This window comes from Eriocheir sinensis, chromosome 55 (assembly GCF_024679095.1).
Source record: "Eriocheir sinensis breed Jianghai 21 chromosome 55, ASM2467909v1, whole genome shotgun sequence".
NCBI lineage: Eukaryota > Metazoa > Arthropoda > Malacostraca > Decapoda > Varunidae > Eriocheir > Eriocheir sinensis.
In genome coordinates this window covers 2,866,442-2,882,938 of record NC_066563.1, presented here as the reverse complement: position 1 = coordinate 2,882,938, position 16,497 = coordinate 2,866,442, and the positions used below count along the sequence as shown (strand labels likewise).

Below are 16,497 nucleotides of genomic sequence, written 5' to 3'. Positions count from 1 at the left end.
CTTAGTCTCCCCTCAGAGTTGGCAGTCGTGGAATAGTTCGCATTCTCCGTTGTCCCTGTTTTTTTTTTGTTTCTTTATTCTTACTTGATATATTATGCCACCATTGTACACCTCCAACCCCTCTCAGCAGTATTATTGGGATGTAATATGGCGAACTTGAGACTCGTTACTCTGTGTGTGCCGGAGCTGCGTATGTCGCTGTAGAGAAGGCGGATTGTTGTGGTAAAGTCGCCTCAGGCATGCCAGGGATTTGCAGAGTCCACGTCTCTTGCCAAAACATGTTCAGTGAGGTATGCAAGGGAACGCCAATTTGTAGAACAACAACGACGTGTGATCCTAATACACACACGCATTTGATTTCAACATAGGCACTTGGGTATTTTACTTTATGGACAATTGAATTCGTAAAAAAAATTTAAAAAAAAAAAAAAATCCTTGTAAATTAGACACGATTAATTGTTAGCATTGGTTGCATTGTTGTTGTTTCCGGGAATGTGATAATACAAACGGAATTAAAGGATGGCGACGTAGAAAAGAGAGAGGGGAGAGAGGGATCGTCAAAATAGTGTTAGTGTAGCTTCTGGCAGCTCTCCCCCTCGAGTGCATGACCTGCCTGATGCCTGCCGCCTGCATCAACGGTGGAGGCATAACAGTTTTCTCTATTAACAGTTCACCCACTCACCCCAAGCCTTAAATGTTATGTTGACGTAGTGTGTTCTCATCGTATCTTTCCGTCTTCACCCAAATGCATATTTTTAATGTGCTTGCTAAGTACAGTTTTTAAGGCAATTGACAGCAGAGGTAAGCCACTTTTGCTGCGCTAACTAATTTCTAAATTATACGAATACTTCCTTATCCGTATTTATGTTCCGCTTTACACAACTACCTTATTTAACTTGAGTAAATCACCCATGCAGCACTAGTGTTACCTGACTGATTGTTACCTGCTGAGCTGCTTTATAGCTACAGGGGAGCAAGGTATACATGACACTAAAAATATTTACACATTCCTTACAACTCATTAAGCTCGCTAAGAGTCCGTCCATATCCATGACTAATACTTGGCAGTGAGGAAAAGGGGTCGAGTTCAAAGCAAAACTTAAGTTCCTGAAATATTTAACCCGAAGAGGCCATTTAAATTCATTAGTGTATACGTGGCCGTGAAAGGACGGCGTATGGCGCGAGGCAGCGTCTGAATGGTTTCCTTGACCACTCCCGTTCCCAGAAAAGCCGCTAGAGTTACGCTAGTCTTGTGGGGAGACTCAATAGCCTTGCTTGCCCCTTCGCCGGTGTATATGGGCGAATGAATTGAAATCATTGATTGCATGACATGTTCGATGCGTCATGTGATGCAACGAGTGAAGGAGAGAAATAATTTCCTAAAACTACATAGAACGTATGTATATGTAAGAGATACGAAAGGAAGCCGAGCATCCAAGTTGATTCAGATATCACGTAATGAATGTTGTGAGGAAGTGAATGAAGATTAAATGTTGCAGGGACCTTGATGGGCGACCATTGTGTGTGTTATGTGGCTTACGCCTGTATGTTGGTGGTTGTTTCGGTGGCCAGGGTTATGGTGGGAGGCGCCCTTGTACTGTGGCTGGCTTCTTAGAATGCGGTTATTATGGACGACTCAGTAATTGGATTATGTCACACGCGATCGGGGGGCTTCTGTATCCTCACCTATGGGACACCCGGCAACCCTTCACCAGGTGCCGATACATCTTGAAACACAGAGAAAGGCCACGTAAACCCTCTGCGTTATTTCCACACACACAAAAAATAATACAAGCCTCGCTGAGGATACAAGTGACATTTCACATGTTCCCCTGCGGCGGGCCTCCAAGGGTAGTTGTGGGAGTGTGAATGAGGTGAGGATGCAGACGAGGCCCCTTCGGAAGTGCCATTTAACAAGCGATTATCCAGTTAATGCTTTATCACGGGTCTGTGGCCTCAAGTGCCGGTTGCTGGGCCTGGCCTCCGCTAGGCCCCCAGTGACAACCAGGCGGTGGGCGGTAAGGGTGGGAACGCTGCTCCACCACTGAACTTGATCTGTGTTGAGCCAACGTGTTTTCATGATGTAAATGTCAGTGACCTGGAGGGTGCAGTGTAGAGGTGGGCGGCGAGTGGAGGGCGGCCCGGGTGGGGCGGGCCGGGTGGCACAACCTCTCGCAGTGCCTTGCGGAGACGGTCACAGCGCGGACCAGCGGTGCGCGGTGCCTGCCAACCCGACCTAGACCCAGGCGGCTCCATGCTCGCCGCAGTGCGTGGCTCGCAGCGTAGCAACCATCCCGCCCCGCCGCGCCTCACCTGTACCATGCAGGCGCCAGACTTGTTTGTTCACTAATCGCGCCAAGTTTACCGCCTGGCAAAACTTACGGCAGAATGTTCAGTGTTGCGTAGTGTGTTGTGTTTCATGTTGGGGACGTGCGTCTTGATTTTTCCACGCTGGCAGAAAGTTTTGTGAAAGATAATATTTATTACTGCACTTTGAAGAGACAAAGTTGGAGTGCAGTGCGTCGGTGCGGAGAAAGGCCGCGAATTGGACAAGAAACAGTTTAGCATCATCGAAACTATTAAATATGTTTAGAAAATACAATTGGAAACCAACATAGCTCAGTGACCCGTACGTGTTAGTGTGAAATCGTTGCTGATATATTATAAATCCCCGTTGATTACAATATAAGCAGGGATGATATTTTTTTTTCTCGGTATCAACCTGTTTCAGTCACGCAGCCAGCCAAGAGGAAGTCCCTTGATTCTTGTAAAGTGTATCACCTTACACCCGTCTGCAACAGGGAGTGTCTGTGTATTTGGTTGGTCTCGGTCTGCGCTCAGCTCTATCCCGCGTTATGCAAGGAGAGTGGGCACGAGCATGGGCAGGGGCGGTGAGGGTTTGATGCGTTACGTGACTCCACAGCTGCCGCACCCACCCACTCTCGCCTGTCCTAGATGCGCAGTTGGCCCTCGTGATGGAACAGAGGGAGGAGGAAGAGATTATTAGCGAAGAAAAATAAAGTCGCGGCAAAAAGCGTGCTTGTTATGCCTGCGTGCTCACGATGCGTAGCAGGACGAAAATACCCCCGTGCCATTGTGAGTTTGTGCAACGAGAAGGAATGGGAGCACCGAGGACAGAGGCGTTGCGTAAGCTAGGGATCGGATTATGGTCCAGATTATGCAATGCTAAACCTGAGGTGGAGGAGAGACGAGGTGGATATTCCTTACACACGCAACAAAGAGAAAAAAATAATAATATAGACAGAATTACCCGGGCCATAATTAAGTGGGGATTATCTTTCATGTTTTTATCTTGCTTTCTCCCTATCATCTCCCCATCTTTAATTTTACTTGTTTTACTAATATCCTCTTATTCGCACTTACCCCCCTTTATTAGCTCCTATCCCCCCTTCTTGCTTTCTGCCTATCATCTTCCCATCTTCTATATTTTTGCTTATTTTTCTATCAGTTTCTTATTCGCCCCTAAATCCTTATCCTTTCTCTGACCTCATTGTCACTTCCTCGCACGAAAGTCACGTATGCCAGGAGACGCCTCGCTCCTTACAAGCTTCCCCTTAAGTCTTGGGACGGTCAAGGTCCCTTTTTTTGTGTGTGTGTACCGAAGCCGTATAGAGAAGCTTAGTGCCGCGCCGAGTAGTGAACGAGAGGGAAGCCGGATATGGGAATCGAGGGGAGGAAGGTGGAAGAGCTGAGTGGCAAGAGAGTGGTTACAAGGCCAGAGGTGGAATGAAAGGTGTGTGATGGATGGGAGTGTTGGAAAGTAGACCACATCCTAATGGCGCACACACACACACACACACACACACACTCTCTCTCTCTCTCTCTCTCTCTCTCTCTCTCTCTCTCTCTCTCTCTCTCTCTCTCTCTCTCTCTCAAATGCCTTTTTGCTGTCGTCACAAGCCATGCCGCTCTCTCTTAGTTTATGACTGCTGTCGCTCGATTGCCCTGCCGTCTGCTTACGCGTTTTCAAGCTGCCTCATTCCAGTTATTCCATCACGCTTTCTCTCGTCTCGTCTCTCCCTCATGAATTCTTGGCTTATTTCAAACTTAAACTCATTTCTGAAGTAGATAATAACGAAAAAATTATTACTCTGACATAAGAGACTATTTTGGGCCTTGTGTGGGCGTAGATAACACTGCTTTACCAAACATAGTCGTGATAGGAGATCACAGGCATGTTTGAGTGGGTGTGGGAGTGGGCGAGGAGTGGGGGGGTCGTGGGCAGTGAGGAATGCAGACCCCCTGGCGATGGTACGCTTGGCACCACGTCTGTGTGTGTGTGTGTGTGTGTGTGTGTGTGTGTGTGTGTGTGTGTTTTAGGTTAGGTTTGGTACATTATTTTACTCTGCACAAATTAAGCTTTTTTGTAATTTATTCTACTTTCATACGAATGTTCAGCTGTTCCAGTATTTGCTGTCAGGCTGAATTATAAAATGATTGTGTATTCGTCATACATGTGGTATGTCCTGCGGTCAATACACCTGTCTGTGTGTGTGTGTGTGTGTGTGTGTGTGTAGGGAGAGGGCGGCTGCTGAGCAACGAATAACCACACAAAGGACGTGGGGAAAGCTGTGTGTTCTGGTGCTGTTGCCTCCCCGCTCTCGGGCAGATTTCACTCTTCCCTCTTGCGGTCGACAGGCACACGCACCTCGATCCCGAGTGAGAGCGAGGAGTGACAACGTGATCTTTGTGGCTGAGTGCAGCTTTGAACCAGAAAGACATTCAAAACAATTCGGGGCACGGAACACCCTTGCATGTGTGATATCGTATTTCGTATTAGTTTTGTTATGTCATTCCCAGAGTTTTCCAAATATTAAGAAGAGAGTTCGAATTTCGAATGCATGGGTCATGAGAGACGAACACAAAAGACTTAAGGGAAAGCGCGTATAACCATAACCAATTGTTCCGTTTCGTTTCAACGGTGTCATGCCCATAGTTCCTGATATACTAACAGTGAGACTTAGATGAATATATAAATGTGTTATTGGGATCAGATTTTAGGAACGTTAGGAAGATTGAACCCATGTAATAAACAGAGCAAGAGAGACTTGGACACTGAACACGACAGAAATCGCCTTGAGTGACCACGCATTTCATATTGATCATGTCCAGAATTTCTCAAGTATAGGAATAGAGATTGAGATGACTTGTATGCTTCGGTTATTGAGGTGAGGTTTCGGGAATGTTGTGAAGGTTCGTCTAATGATAACAAAATACCATAAATTATTGTCCTTTGACGCAGTTAGGTAGATAAATAGGTCAGTTGCATAATGGCAGGTGGTTTCGTGACGCCCCGCGAGACCGCACAAGGCGGGGCGGGTTCGCTGACCGAGGTAAATAAACCAAGAAGTCTTAGAAGTCCCCCCCCTCCCCACCCTCCTCCGCCGCCGCCAATCACCTCAGGATAGTCACCCCTCTGTTACCTCGTTCTCTATCGTTCCCAGCTGTCTCTGCCAAGCCCACGTGAAGCCTTTTCTGCACCCTTGCTATTCCCCTTGTTGCCACATGCTCATTGATCTTTTCCATGTACGCCTTTTACCATGAGTTCACTGCCCCTGCCGCTTCTCTTTTCCTTCTCACCGCAGCCCAGGGGAAAGCGGCATACATACAAACACCTCACTCCGTCTTCTCCAGAGGCACTTTGAAGGCATACTCTTATATAAATTAGCTCCTCCTTCCCTTTCACCTCTGTCGTTAATATATGATGTGGCGTGAGGCCGTTGGAGGTATTGATCGTGATGGCAGGAAAGGGAGTCGAGGGAGGGACAGTTTGAGATATCGACGTCGCCATACCAGAGGCGTTTCTCCGTGCTGGCGTGACGGAGAGAGTGGAGTGGGAGGAGGAGGAGGACGCGTGTGGAGTGGTGGCGGCCTGCGATCATGGTGTGCTGGCATGGAACTGAGATGTAAGGGTGTTCGCTGTTCATGGGTCCCCCGGCGTGGTAACTCATTCATAGCTACGCCTCGCTGTTGTTCGTTTGTGTTTGTTGTGGCGTGCGTCTGGTTGCCTTGTAACTGTGTTTAATTTGCACGGTTAATTTGTATATTTTATTTTTGTATGTTTGGATTTTAACTTTGTTCGTGGTGCTGCTTTATTTTCGCATAAGCATGTTTGTCGTAGTTACAGAAACGGAAAGTTTACATGCGTATGTTGCTTTATATTGCGTCATGTACTTTAGGTGCGTCCTACAGCATCATGTAGTGCGCCACGTTAATTCACTGTGCACTGCTTCTCATCGGAGTAGATAAATAGACACATGAGAGTGCGTAGGGTGTTCGCCACGATGCCTCTCTCCGTGATAATCTGAAGTGCCTTGAAAAAAATTCCTTTGGCGGGCATTGTGTGAACGTTCTGCCGTAAGCTTTGCAATGCCTCCGTACAATCGCCTGCGCCAGGTGGACGAGGGGTATGAAAGTGACCACTCCAGGAGGAAGTTCTATCCAATTCTTTGCCGTAAGTGTGGCGTCGGGTACAATGTGCAGTGGGTAGTGTGGTTGTTTGAGTCTGCCCTGGAGGATTTAATACAATTTTCTTTGGCCTGCACGGCAGCGTTTTCTTTCACGCTGGCAGCGGTAGACTATTACAATTTTCCTCGTAGCTCTGTAGTGATTTGAGTAATGTGTTTATTTTATTTTAGTTTAGCATTTATTTTAGCTGCATGACACGCTTTGTACGTAGTCGTGTGCACCTTTGCCTGAAGGAATGCCATTTGTCAGTGACACCAACCACTTGTTTTTCCCACACAGGCATCGTGCAGCGGTGGGAGGTGCTGCAAGCGCAGGCGGTGGAGCGGCAGCGGCAGAGCAGCCAAGTGAGGGAGCTGCAGAGGCAGGTGAAGCACCTCCGCCTGTCCCTGGAGGCCCTCGGTGAGCAGGCCAGCGAGCTCACGAAGACGGGTGACGTCGACAACCGCCTCAAGCTTATCCAGAAGCTGCAGGACGCCAAGGTAAGACCTGATATGTTGTTACTGGAATGACACTTTCTCCACATATTACGGAACTTTGCAAAGCTGTAGAGGTAAAGGAAAGGAAGCTGAGATGAGACTCAGGACACTATTTTAGAAAGAACATTATCGTACACTTTTATTACAGCTCCGTGCTGTTTTGTGAAACTGTGGAAACCAAACATATTATGTGTGCTGGTGGTTACGGATGGAAAAACGGAAAATTAACTGGGAAAGAAAGAAAGAGTTGGGGGGGGGGGGTGACAGAGGAATGTTGGCGTTAAGACTGGAAAAAAAAAAGATTAGGTGAGGAAAAAGAGAGGAAGAACACTACGTAAGCAGTGTGGAGGTGGAAGAGGAGGCCGAGGCAAGGAATACGAGGAAATCTTGGAAAAGACGAGGATTATGAGTAAAGATGATAAAAGGGAGAGGGAGTGTGCAAGGTGAAGGAAGGAACTCCAGCCAGGGCAGAGTAGCGGAGGTCGTTTATCCCATGAGGGGGATGACAGTTATGTAGGCAACGGAAAGGAGATAAAAAAGTGGAAGGTAAAAGGAACGAGGAAGGCAGTGGGAAGGACAGTGGCTGGGCGACGGAGATAAGAGTTGTGAGTCGATGGGGGAGATGAGATCTAAGCAAGAGAAGGACGGTAGGAGGAATGAGGGAGGCAACAGGAGGAACACAGGCAGGGCGGTGAGGCGGAATATTGTGTGGTAGGACCGGTGAGGCAGCGAGAAGAGGCGGCCGAGCGTGCACCTGCCTTATGTGGTAATTACACACCTGTGGAGCTCCACGTCTCCCACTACCGAGTTCAATTTATCGACGTGACAGGTTGATCAGTAGACCTTTGGACCCGCGGGAAGGTATCGAGGGAGATACTTGTTTCCGTAAATCGTGATTGCGGGAGTCGGGACCCCACGGACACCTCACTGCCCCCACCTGATAAAAACTTGTAGAGGCTTATTGGCACGTTTTTAGTCTGCGATCTCTCTCTCTCTCTCTCTCTCTCTCTCTCTCTCTCTCTCTCTCTCTCTCTCTCTCTCTCTCTCTCTCTCTCTCTCTCTCTCTCTCTCTCTCTCTCTCTCTCTCTCTCTCTCTCTCTCTCTTTGTAGGTCGGTGCCTCTGTGACCTTCCCTTGGGCAGGAGACTGTTGTTATTAGTGAAACATTTGTCTGGAATGACGTCTCGGACACGAGTGGCCAGCTGGGTTGCTGGCAGACACTCAAGGTCACTCACACGATGATGAAACAGGCTTGGGAGTGTTGCCCCACGCCGCCCAGCTATGCACGAAATAATTTCTTCTCCGAACCAGGGAAGGCAATAAACTCTGCTACCACATGCCATTAAATCTTCCCCGGGCTATGAAGGAGCACGAAGGCTTTTACCTAAACACAAATACGGTAGTGCGCTGCTTTTGAAGGTGGTGGTCCGGGTGATGGAGGATGGGGAGGAACGTTTATCTCTCCTGCAGCACCCTGGCGAGCGTTGCAACACATCTCCTGAAGGCTAACGACCGTGAAGGCTCTTACGTTACGGGACAACTACCGGACAACACCAATACTTTTACCTCCATCAACTCCTCCATCACCACCGCCTCCCCTTTAGCCCTTAATATGCAGTCTTCCTTTTTGAGTCATCCCCACAGGTAAAAAAAAAAAGTTACATTTCTCTCCTGTACCGTCCAAAAGTAAATTTATCAACATAGGAAGAACGTCCGTCGAAGAAAGCGAAGACATAGCGCCGAAGAAGGAATTACGGAAGCCACCGTGCACGATGGGACGCTCCTGATGCGCTATACTTTTGCTATTCATTCCTCCCTCCTTCCTTCTCCCTTCTATTATCACTTCCGTTCACCAACATTAACATCACGAGAACATACAACATGAAGAAGTAGAACAAACGGGAACAACATATATCTTTCCTGCAGATGCAATTTGATATATTGCAAAAAAAGAAACTTTGAAAAACTAAGAAATAAATGTATGGTTGACAAGCTTAAGAATAAACAACATAGCTTAGGAATAAATAAATAAAAAAAGAGAGAGAATATGAAAAGACTGAAGGCACAGCGAGAAGCTTAGCTAAAAAAGGCTTGGGATAGGCAATGCTGGATTGTGATTGAGGATAGTTGTCAAGGTGTCCTGGCGGGAGGAGAAGGAAGGGAGAGAGTAAGGTTGGACTCCGCTAATTTATACTATGCTCCTTTAAGCTGTCGGGGACCAGTCGCACCAAGGGGTCTCGTGTCTTAGTAACGATCCCAGATTTACACCAGACGAACCCAGCCAACCCTCCCCCCCCCCTCCCCCATCCCCTTGCCGCTGCTGTCTCCCCTCCCTCCTCCTGCTTCCCTCTCCCTCCCTCCCATCTTCTTTTCCATCTTTATTTTCTTCATGGTATTTTTCCTGCTTGGAGGATCTGTCCGTGTGGTGTTTCTCTAATCCATAATTTGCCTGAAAGGAATGAAGAAAGAGTACTAAAAGTACGTGAAAATGTGGCGAAAATGACCGAAGGTCAGATTGCATGGTAGATATGAGAAGTGTGAAGTTACGGAAGAACTGGAAGTAGAGGCAGTACTTCAAGATTCGAGGTAGGCTGACGGAACTACGAATATAACGATGAGAAGCTGGGAACGTTTAGCGTTATTTTTTTTTTCCTAATCAGTTTGTTTATTATAAACACAAAGTCAACATTTCTGTTGTTAATGATTGGCCCTTTTCTTTGTATATGAAATTGACTTATTGTCGGAGCGCTAAGTCGCCTGTTTGACGAGAGGGATCGTTCCCAGTACCAGGGAAACAGGCGGGCCGGGCACGCGGCTTGGGACGGGCCGGAGATTGTTTCGTTAAGTGAATATTCCGGCAATTGTGATGGCCGCAGATGGGCGTGGGTGCTGCGGGAGGGCCGTGTATGCTTGATGGCTCAAAGCACGCTCGCCGCCCTCACCCTCTCATCCTCAGCTCGAGCCACCTCGCAGCCCTCTCCTCCCGCCTGTCCCCTCTGCCCTATCTCACCCGCCCCGCGCCGCTCCGCTTACTCATACCGCCGATATTTGCATAAATACCATAAAGAAAATATGATTGTGCTTGAGTACTTTCCGTGACTTCTGTAAAGCTATCAGAACCCCACTGTTTTCGCGGCGCATTCCATAATATAATTTCTAGGTCCATGAAAACCCTCAGTCATCGGCGAATGCCTCCTGCTGGACCTTAGCCGTCTGTTTGTTATGAGGAGGAGAGCTGCGTAGTGAACCCTTTGGCTGCTCGGCAGTAGGTAAAGAGGACCGCTGGCTGCCTTGGGCCTCGCTCCTGCCTGCTCATCAGGGCAAGGCGGGGAGGGGCAGGGCAAACCTGGCTTGGGGATGGTGCATAATGGGTTGGAGGAGCGTGCGGTCATGCGCCGGCTGCCTCGTGCTGGGATGATAATTTTGGCGTTCCAGACGAGTGGGCATGGCGGTCCCCTGCGGCGCATGGCCCCTTACCCCCGACGGAGGTGCTCCCGTGTCTTTCCGTCTCCACACCTCCCGCCCCTGACCCCTGTCCGACCCCTGCCAAACTCTTCAGCTTGATACCGCCACTTTGGGCGCAGGAGGCACTCGGTGAAGCACATTACCATCTCTTGAGTGGCCTCTGTGAACTTAGTTGAGCAAAACATCGGCACGAGGTCGATAAGGCGACCATTCGGCCGAGCCAGAAAAGTCTCCTATACAAACCTTGATCCGAGAGGCATGCGTCCTTGTGACCATGATGCTCATCAGCATCCGCCGGGCAGAAAGAAAGAAAACGAAACATCTTGTGAACTTAATACCACCTGCACTGGAATCCTGTGCTCTAGAAAACGTTGAAGGACCGTATTAATACACCCATTAATGAAGGAAAACCGTTAGGTGAGATTTAAAGCAGGACCCATCAAGGTGTGAGCACGTGGAACAGTGAGTTTTGGGGGTATAGAGGGAGTGACCAAACATTTCCGAGGCATTATTTAATTCCATCCCCGTAGGACGCTCGAACGCTTGGGTAGCCACTGATCCCGGAGGCAAAACTCTCTGTGCCCCGTGTAGGCTGTCTTATCGGCCAGGCAGATGTAGCTGCCAAATTAATTAGGTAGGCTGTGACAATGAGGCTGCCACAGGTGGTCCTTCCTACGCTTACTTCTGCCTCGACCTCGTGGCGTGTGACCATCGAGCCACGGACGCTTGTGAAGGAAGGGAAGGAACGTCGCGCAGCGGCTTGAACACATAATATTTTTGTCATCTGGCTACGCTTTTGATTGGAGGCAAACAAGGACACGGTTCGGGGCCTCCCAGCAGTCTTGTGTTGCCATCACAAGGCGACAACTTGTGTTTCAATGATATTAATGTTATTTAATAAGAGTTCACTGGTGATTAAATCACTGATGAGCACTTGTTTTGCGTGTGCGTGTTTACCAGGGGCGGGGATGGGGACGGGCGGTGGTGGCTAGTGAGGTGTGTCGGGGGAATGGCGGGGGGCGAAGCCCGTCACGACCACCACCTCCCGGGACACGGCGGTAACCAGATCTGCCCGCACCCTGCCGCTACCCCTCCTCCTCTTTGGCCCCTCCCTGCGGGCGTGTTGATCCTCCGCCTGATTGGTTTCACTAGTGTCCACAATAGTGTCCATCTTAGATGTTTATAAACGTAGTAAATTGTCAGCGTATATATATATATATATATATATATATATATATATATATATATATATATATATATATATATATATATATATATATATATATATATATATATATATATATATATATATATATATATATATATATAATTTTTTTTTTTTTTTTCTAGGAGACGGAGAAATGTCAATATGATTTTTACCGATCACAGCTTTGCACAAATCCTTGTTTAGGATAAGCATGTAGTGTCTGTTTTATTAAACTTTGTACTCATCGCACACTGAACGTACCACTTTGCGTGTTCCCCAGGCCCTGCAGCAGGAAGTGTCGTCGAGGAAGTCTGAGGTTTCCAGCATCAACTTGGCCGTGCACAGGTTCCTGACGGAGAGCGGCTATGCCCTGGCCACCCTCAAGGACGACGTGGCGGACCTCTACCGACTCTGGGACGAGGCAGACAGACGGTGAGTGCAACAAGACAATGCACGCCGCTGTTTTTACCTGTGGAACGACTACCAGTTTTTGCCAGTACATCCATTACCAGCTAATACTGATATGTTCGCTGCTCCTTTTCCCGTCTGGCAGAAAATAACACACACACACACAATTCCAACTAGAATTGAGAACTAGATTTTTATATATATATATATATATATATATATATATATATATATATATATATATATATATATATATATATTTTTTTTTTTTTTTTTTTACGTAAAAAAAAAAGTATTTGAAAGCGCTTGCTTCCCAGGACTGCTATTTCCACAAGAATATATATAGTGGCTTAGAACAGAATGTAGTGTGCATGTTCTTAGAAGTGATGTAAATATCTGTGATTTGTATGCAATGCCCTATTAGGGCAGTAAAACATGGACGTGCATCCTCTGCAGGGTGAGCAGCGAGCTGTCGCGGCTGGAGAATGTGGACGCCGCGTGGAAGCTGTGGGAGACGCAGGCGGAAGAGCTGACCAAGATGCTGCGGCAGGACGGGGACACGCTGAAGGTCTTGGATGTGGCCATTCAGACCGGCTCCATGACGGACTCGACCACAGCGTCGATGCAGGGCGTGGCGAGGCTCCTCAACGACAAGCGCAAAACACTGCCGGGCAAGAAGCTTTTCCTGCAGCACACTAAGACACAGGTGAGGGCAGCGCGTCTTGGGAACATTGTTCACTCCATTTTGCATTTCTTAAACTAATTATTTAACATTTCATCGATTAATTAGTATATCAAAGGGAACGTTTAAGAACGGTGTGATACGGTTGCGTCAAGTGATTCATTAATAACATTTTAATTTCAATATGTCAGTTGCAAAAGATGAGTAAAGATGAATATGAGGATGATGGAAACAAACTCCTTTTTAACCGGGCGCCTAGAGCTTCGCAGCCGAGCGGACGATTGTCAACAATAATATTTGTGATTAATGTAGGTCATCTGGCGGCCAGCCACGTGACGGTGAGCCGCTCCAGCACCGCCGAACTCAACGTGACTTTTGTCTTACCGACGCCACAGTTGATCCGCCTGATTCCGCCCTCAGCCGTTCACGTGCTTAGATTTGTGTTTGTCTTTCAATAATCAGACCTGACTCCCGCGCCGCCTCCGACACACGCACGACCTGTTTTATTGTCCCGCACGTTTCCGCGCTGCGCCATAACGGCTCATTTCCTTCCCCGCCGGCAGGAGGCCTCAGGGAGTCTTGAGGATGGTATCGGATTCAAGGTCATAAGGTGGTTTTGCTAGTGTGTGTATATATATACATATATAAAAAAAAATAATAATCAGATTAGTGGAGCTAAAAAAAAAAAAAAAGTTGAGCGATAACACCTGTGACCTTTTTGATCACAGATTCTCAAAATGTTTACTGATCTGTTCATTGACAGAAAAGATTAAAACGTCCCTTTGCTTTGCGGCGTGCGAAGTGTTGAGGGTGAAGACGCGCCAGGCGAAGGTGAGGGAGGTGGCGAGCACTGTGCTGTGATAAATACCGACAGGCCGCTAACAAGACCCCACGGCAACCAGCCAATGTGCCTCCACGCGGGGGGCCAGCGGCTCTCCTCAATCTTATTTAAATGGGAGAGAGCTTACTCACCCCCGCTACTGACACTTGCATTAATCACCAAATTGAGAAGTGTCATCGAGGGAAAAAAATATGAGCCGTGGCCATGAAGACGGATTGTCTATGATGCTTAGCGGAATCGCGTCAGACGGAGTGGGTCTTGGCGGCCGCGTAGGCGGACCCCACGCTGCCGCTGGGTGGGGCGCCTGATGGGAACTTGTCCTAGGGCGAGGATCACACCACTACTTGGAGCCCCTGTAGTAGGATGAATTATTTTGTCTATTTTTAGATTGATCGGCACTAAGTATGAATAATGAAAGATAAAATACTGAATAAGACACTGATGGATTAATAGCACTAAACCTATCCGGATATACTCATGAAACTACCATACTAGACGTAGTGACAAGTGTGTGTGTGTGTGTGTCAGAACTATGGCGGAACACCTGCGCTAAAAGCCTTGATAACCTGAGGAACCGCTTCGTCGCCGGGAATGTGGGAAACGAGAGTCGTGTTTTCCAGTATTTGTTGGGGCGAGGAGGCAGACCGCCTCATGGAAGGGGAGGGGGAGCGACGGCGATGGAGGCGTCAGTCACTGGCAGGCTAAAAGCATAAGGACAGATTAACATTACGTGTATACTGTGTGGATCATGCTCTCTAACGATATATGTGTGAAGAGCGTAGTTGACCGTGTTGTAGATGACCTTCTTGAGCCCAGCTGACGGGCATGAATCCGGGCAGAGCTTTTGAGGCGCAGGCGAGTGGCAGTGACAGTTGTGTGGGGTTGGGTGTTGGTGGCTCGAATTCAATTCGAAAATCTCCTCAACTGTTGTTGGAACAGAACTCGAACCACCAACATCCAACCCAACTTTACAATTATCTCAATTTACACTGCCTTCACCCTCCGCCTCTCAACTGCATCATTAGTCAAGTGCTACTAATGCTGTTGGAAATGACTGGGGAGCGGCGAGGTGTTGTGGCTTGTCTGGTGGGGCTCGGTCTGGGGAGCGGCAGGGAGATGAATCAACATTAGCGTCCCGTGTAGAGCCATTGAGCCTTCAAGGAGGATATTCATTGTGAAGCAGGGAAGGCGGTGGCCATAACACTTGTCCATACACCTCATTTTTCAGAATACAGGGGAGCGCCGACCCGTGCCTCTAGCCCTACACGCCGAACTGCATCAGTCACACGCACGCCTCCATTGTCCCGACAGTATCATTGCTCTGAATGACTGTCAGGAGGCTTTCGCGAGACACTAATTACTGAAGCTCTTCACTCATATTTTGGAAGAATGCCTTGGGAAAAAGTGCGAATTGCTTTTAGCGTAGAGGTTTCAGTAGGTTATATACGTTTGTAAGATTTTATGATGAAGATAGGTAGGTATGATGAAGGTAGGATTGACCAGTATGTCAAAATATGTGGCATGTTTCTAAGAATCATTATTTCTTCTGGCAGAGTGTTGATATCCAGGGATCTTCAATGTCCCTGATGACGTCGGGTGACGAGTGTCTGAGTGACTCTGGGACGTCTGGCTACGAGTCTTGTTCCTCAGAGGAGCTTAGTGAGCGGGAGCGTCGCTTGGCCAACCTGCGGCGGCTGGCGCGGGACCTGGAAGCTTCGCTTCACCCCAACTCGCAAGCGTGGGCTTCCATCTGCAAGGTAAGAATTAAGTTTTAATGTAATTATATAAAGTTAGATAATTCATGAATGATTATGGATTGTTTGTATAGTCTTTTACCGCATTCTCAAGAGTCGTATTTTCTCAATGCAGACGTTATCGAGCGCCGAGGAGGAGCTGAAAGGTCTGCAGCAGCACTGTCGAGAGCTGGTGGTTAGGTCCTCGGAGACGCTGGACCAGGCCAAGACTTCCCCGCAGCTGAGGTACGTGACGCGCCTGGTGGGAGGAGGTGGTGATTGATGCCTCGCTTAGACAAGCATGAATCAACGAACTAGAGGCTGTTTTACCCAAGATATCAATCGAGTTGTTCCATCATTAATAAATTAACTTATTTCAAAGGCTCTCACGTATAAGAATGTAATATTCTGCCACCATGAAAATACTGTTCCATGGAATGATAACGCAATGCAGGCGAGGACTAATACCGAGAACTGATAGTGATGGTTTTTGTATCGGATAATTTTTGTTGAGCACCTGAAAGTGATATAAAAAATAATTATCATTACAATTTTGCACAAGGCTGCTTGGTGTCCTTACCGAAAAAAATCTCGACATTTGCTTCGTGTGATGCCACTGTCCCTGGGCTAGTGGCGTCCCTGGGCCAAGGACGAAGATCGGTTTTGGTGGAGCAGGTAAATGGTGACCCTGGGAGCTCATTGATCCCCATCAGTTATTGGTTTCCGAGCGAGACATGCGAGCCTAGCCTTCTCTGGCGTATAATTCCCTCGCTGCTTCGAATTATCTCTATTTGCATATTTTTCAATAGCAGGATTCCCATTGCAACATGAAACAGAAGGTGACAGGTGAAGCGAACCGCGATTGGGCGGGTCATGGGAATGGGAGGAGTCGGCGTGGGGCGACGGGAGCCGATTGGCAGACCCCATTCACTGAGCTACCTGGCAGGTCATTACGGATCAATGATTCGGGCTGATCATGTATGGACCAATCGGCGGAAAATGGATTTGCTTTCGGTGGATTAGAGACAATAAATGAGAGGGAGAGGGAGGGGGAAGATTTTGCAGCCCGGCTTAAGATGCGAGTGTCGACGACCGCGAGGCGGTGGCGAGGGAGGAAAGGCGGGAACATTACAATGAAGGTTGGAATGCAGGAAAAGTGGCACCGCTCAGGGATATCAAGTTGTGTTTCAGGCGTCC

The 16,497-nt window shown here is 48.0% G+C and overlaps 1 protein-coding gene across 7 annotated transcripts in view; it reads left to right on the top strand.

Moving 5' to 3' along the window:
- LOC126983895 (klarsicht protein-like) overlaps positions 1-16,497 on the top strand; it is a 132,494-nt gene that overhangs the window by 111,393 nt on the left and 4,604 nt on the right. For all 7 annotated transcript variants that reach the window (XM_050837073.1, XM_050837072.1, XM_050837075.1 and 4 more), the window contains 5 exons: positions 6,769-6,968; positions 11,917-12,068; positions 12,501-12,750; positions 15,121-15,324; positions 15,437-15,546. In XM_050837073.1, coding sequence (XP_050693030.1) covers positions 6,769-6,968; positions 11,917-12,068; positions 12,501-12,750; positions 15,121-15,324; positions 15,437-15,546 — 916 coding nt within the window. The remainder of the gene's footprint in view (positions 1-6,768; positions 6,969-11,916; positions 12,069-12,500; positions 12,751-15,120; positions 15,325-15,436; positions 15,547-16,497) is intronic.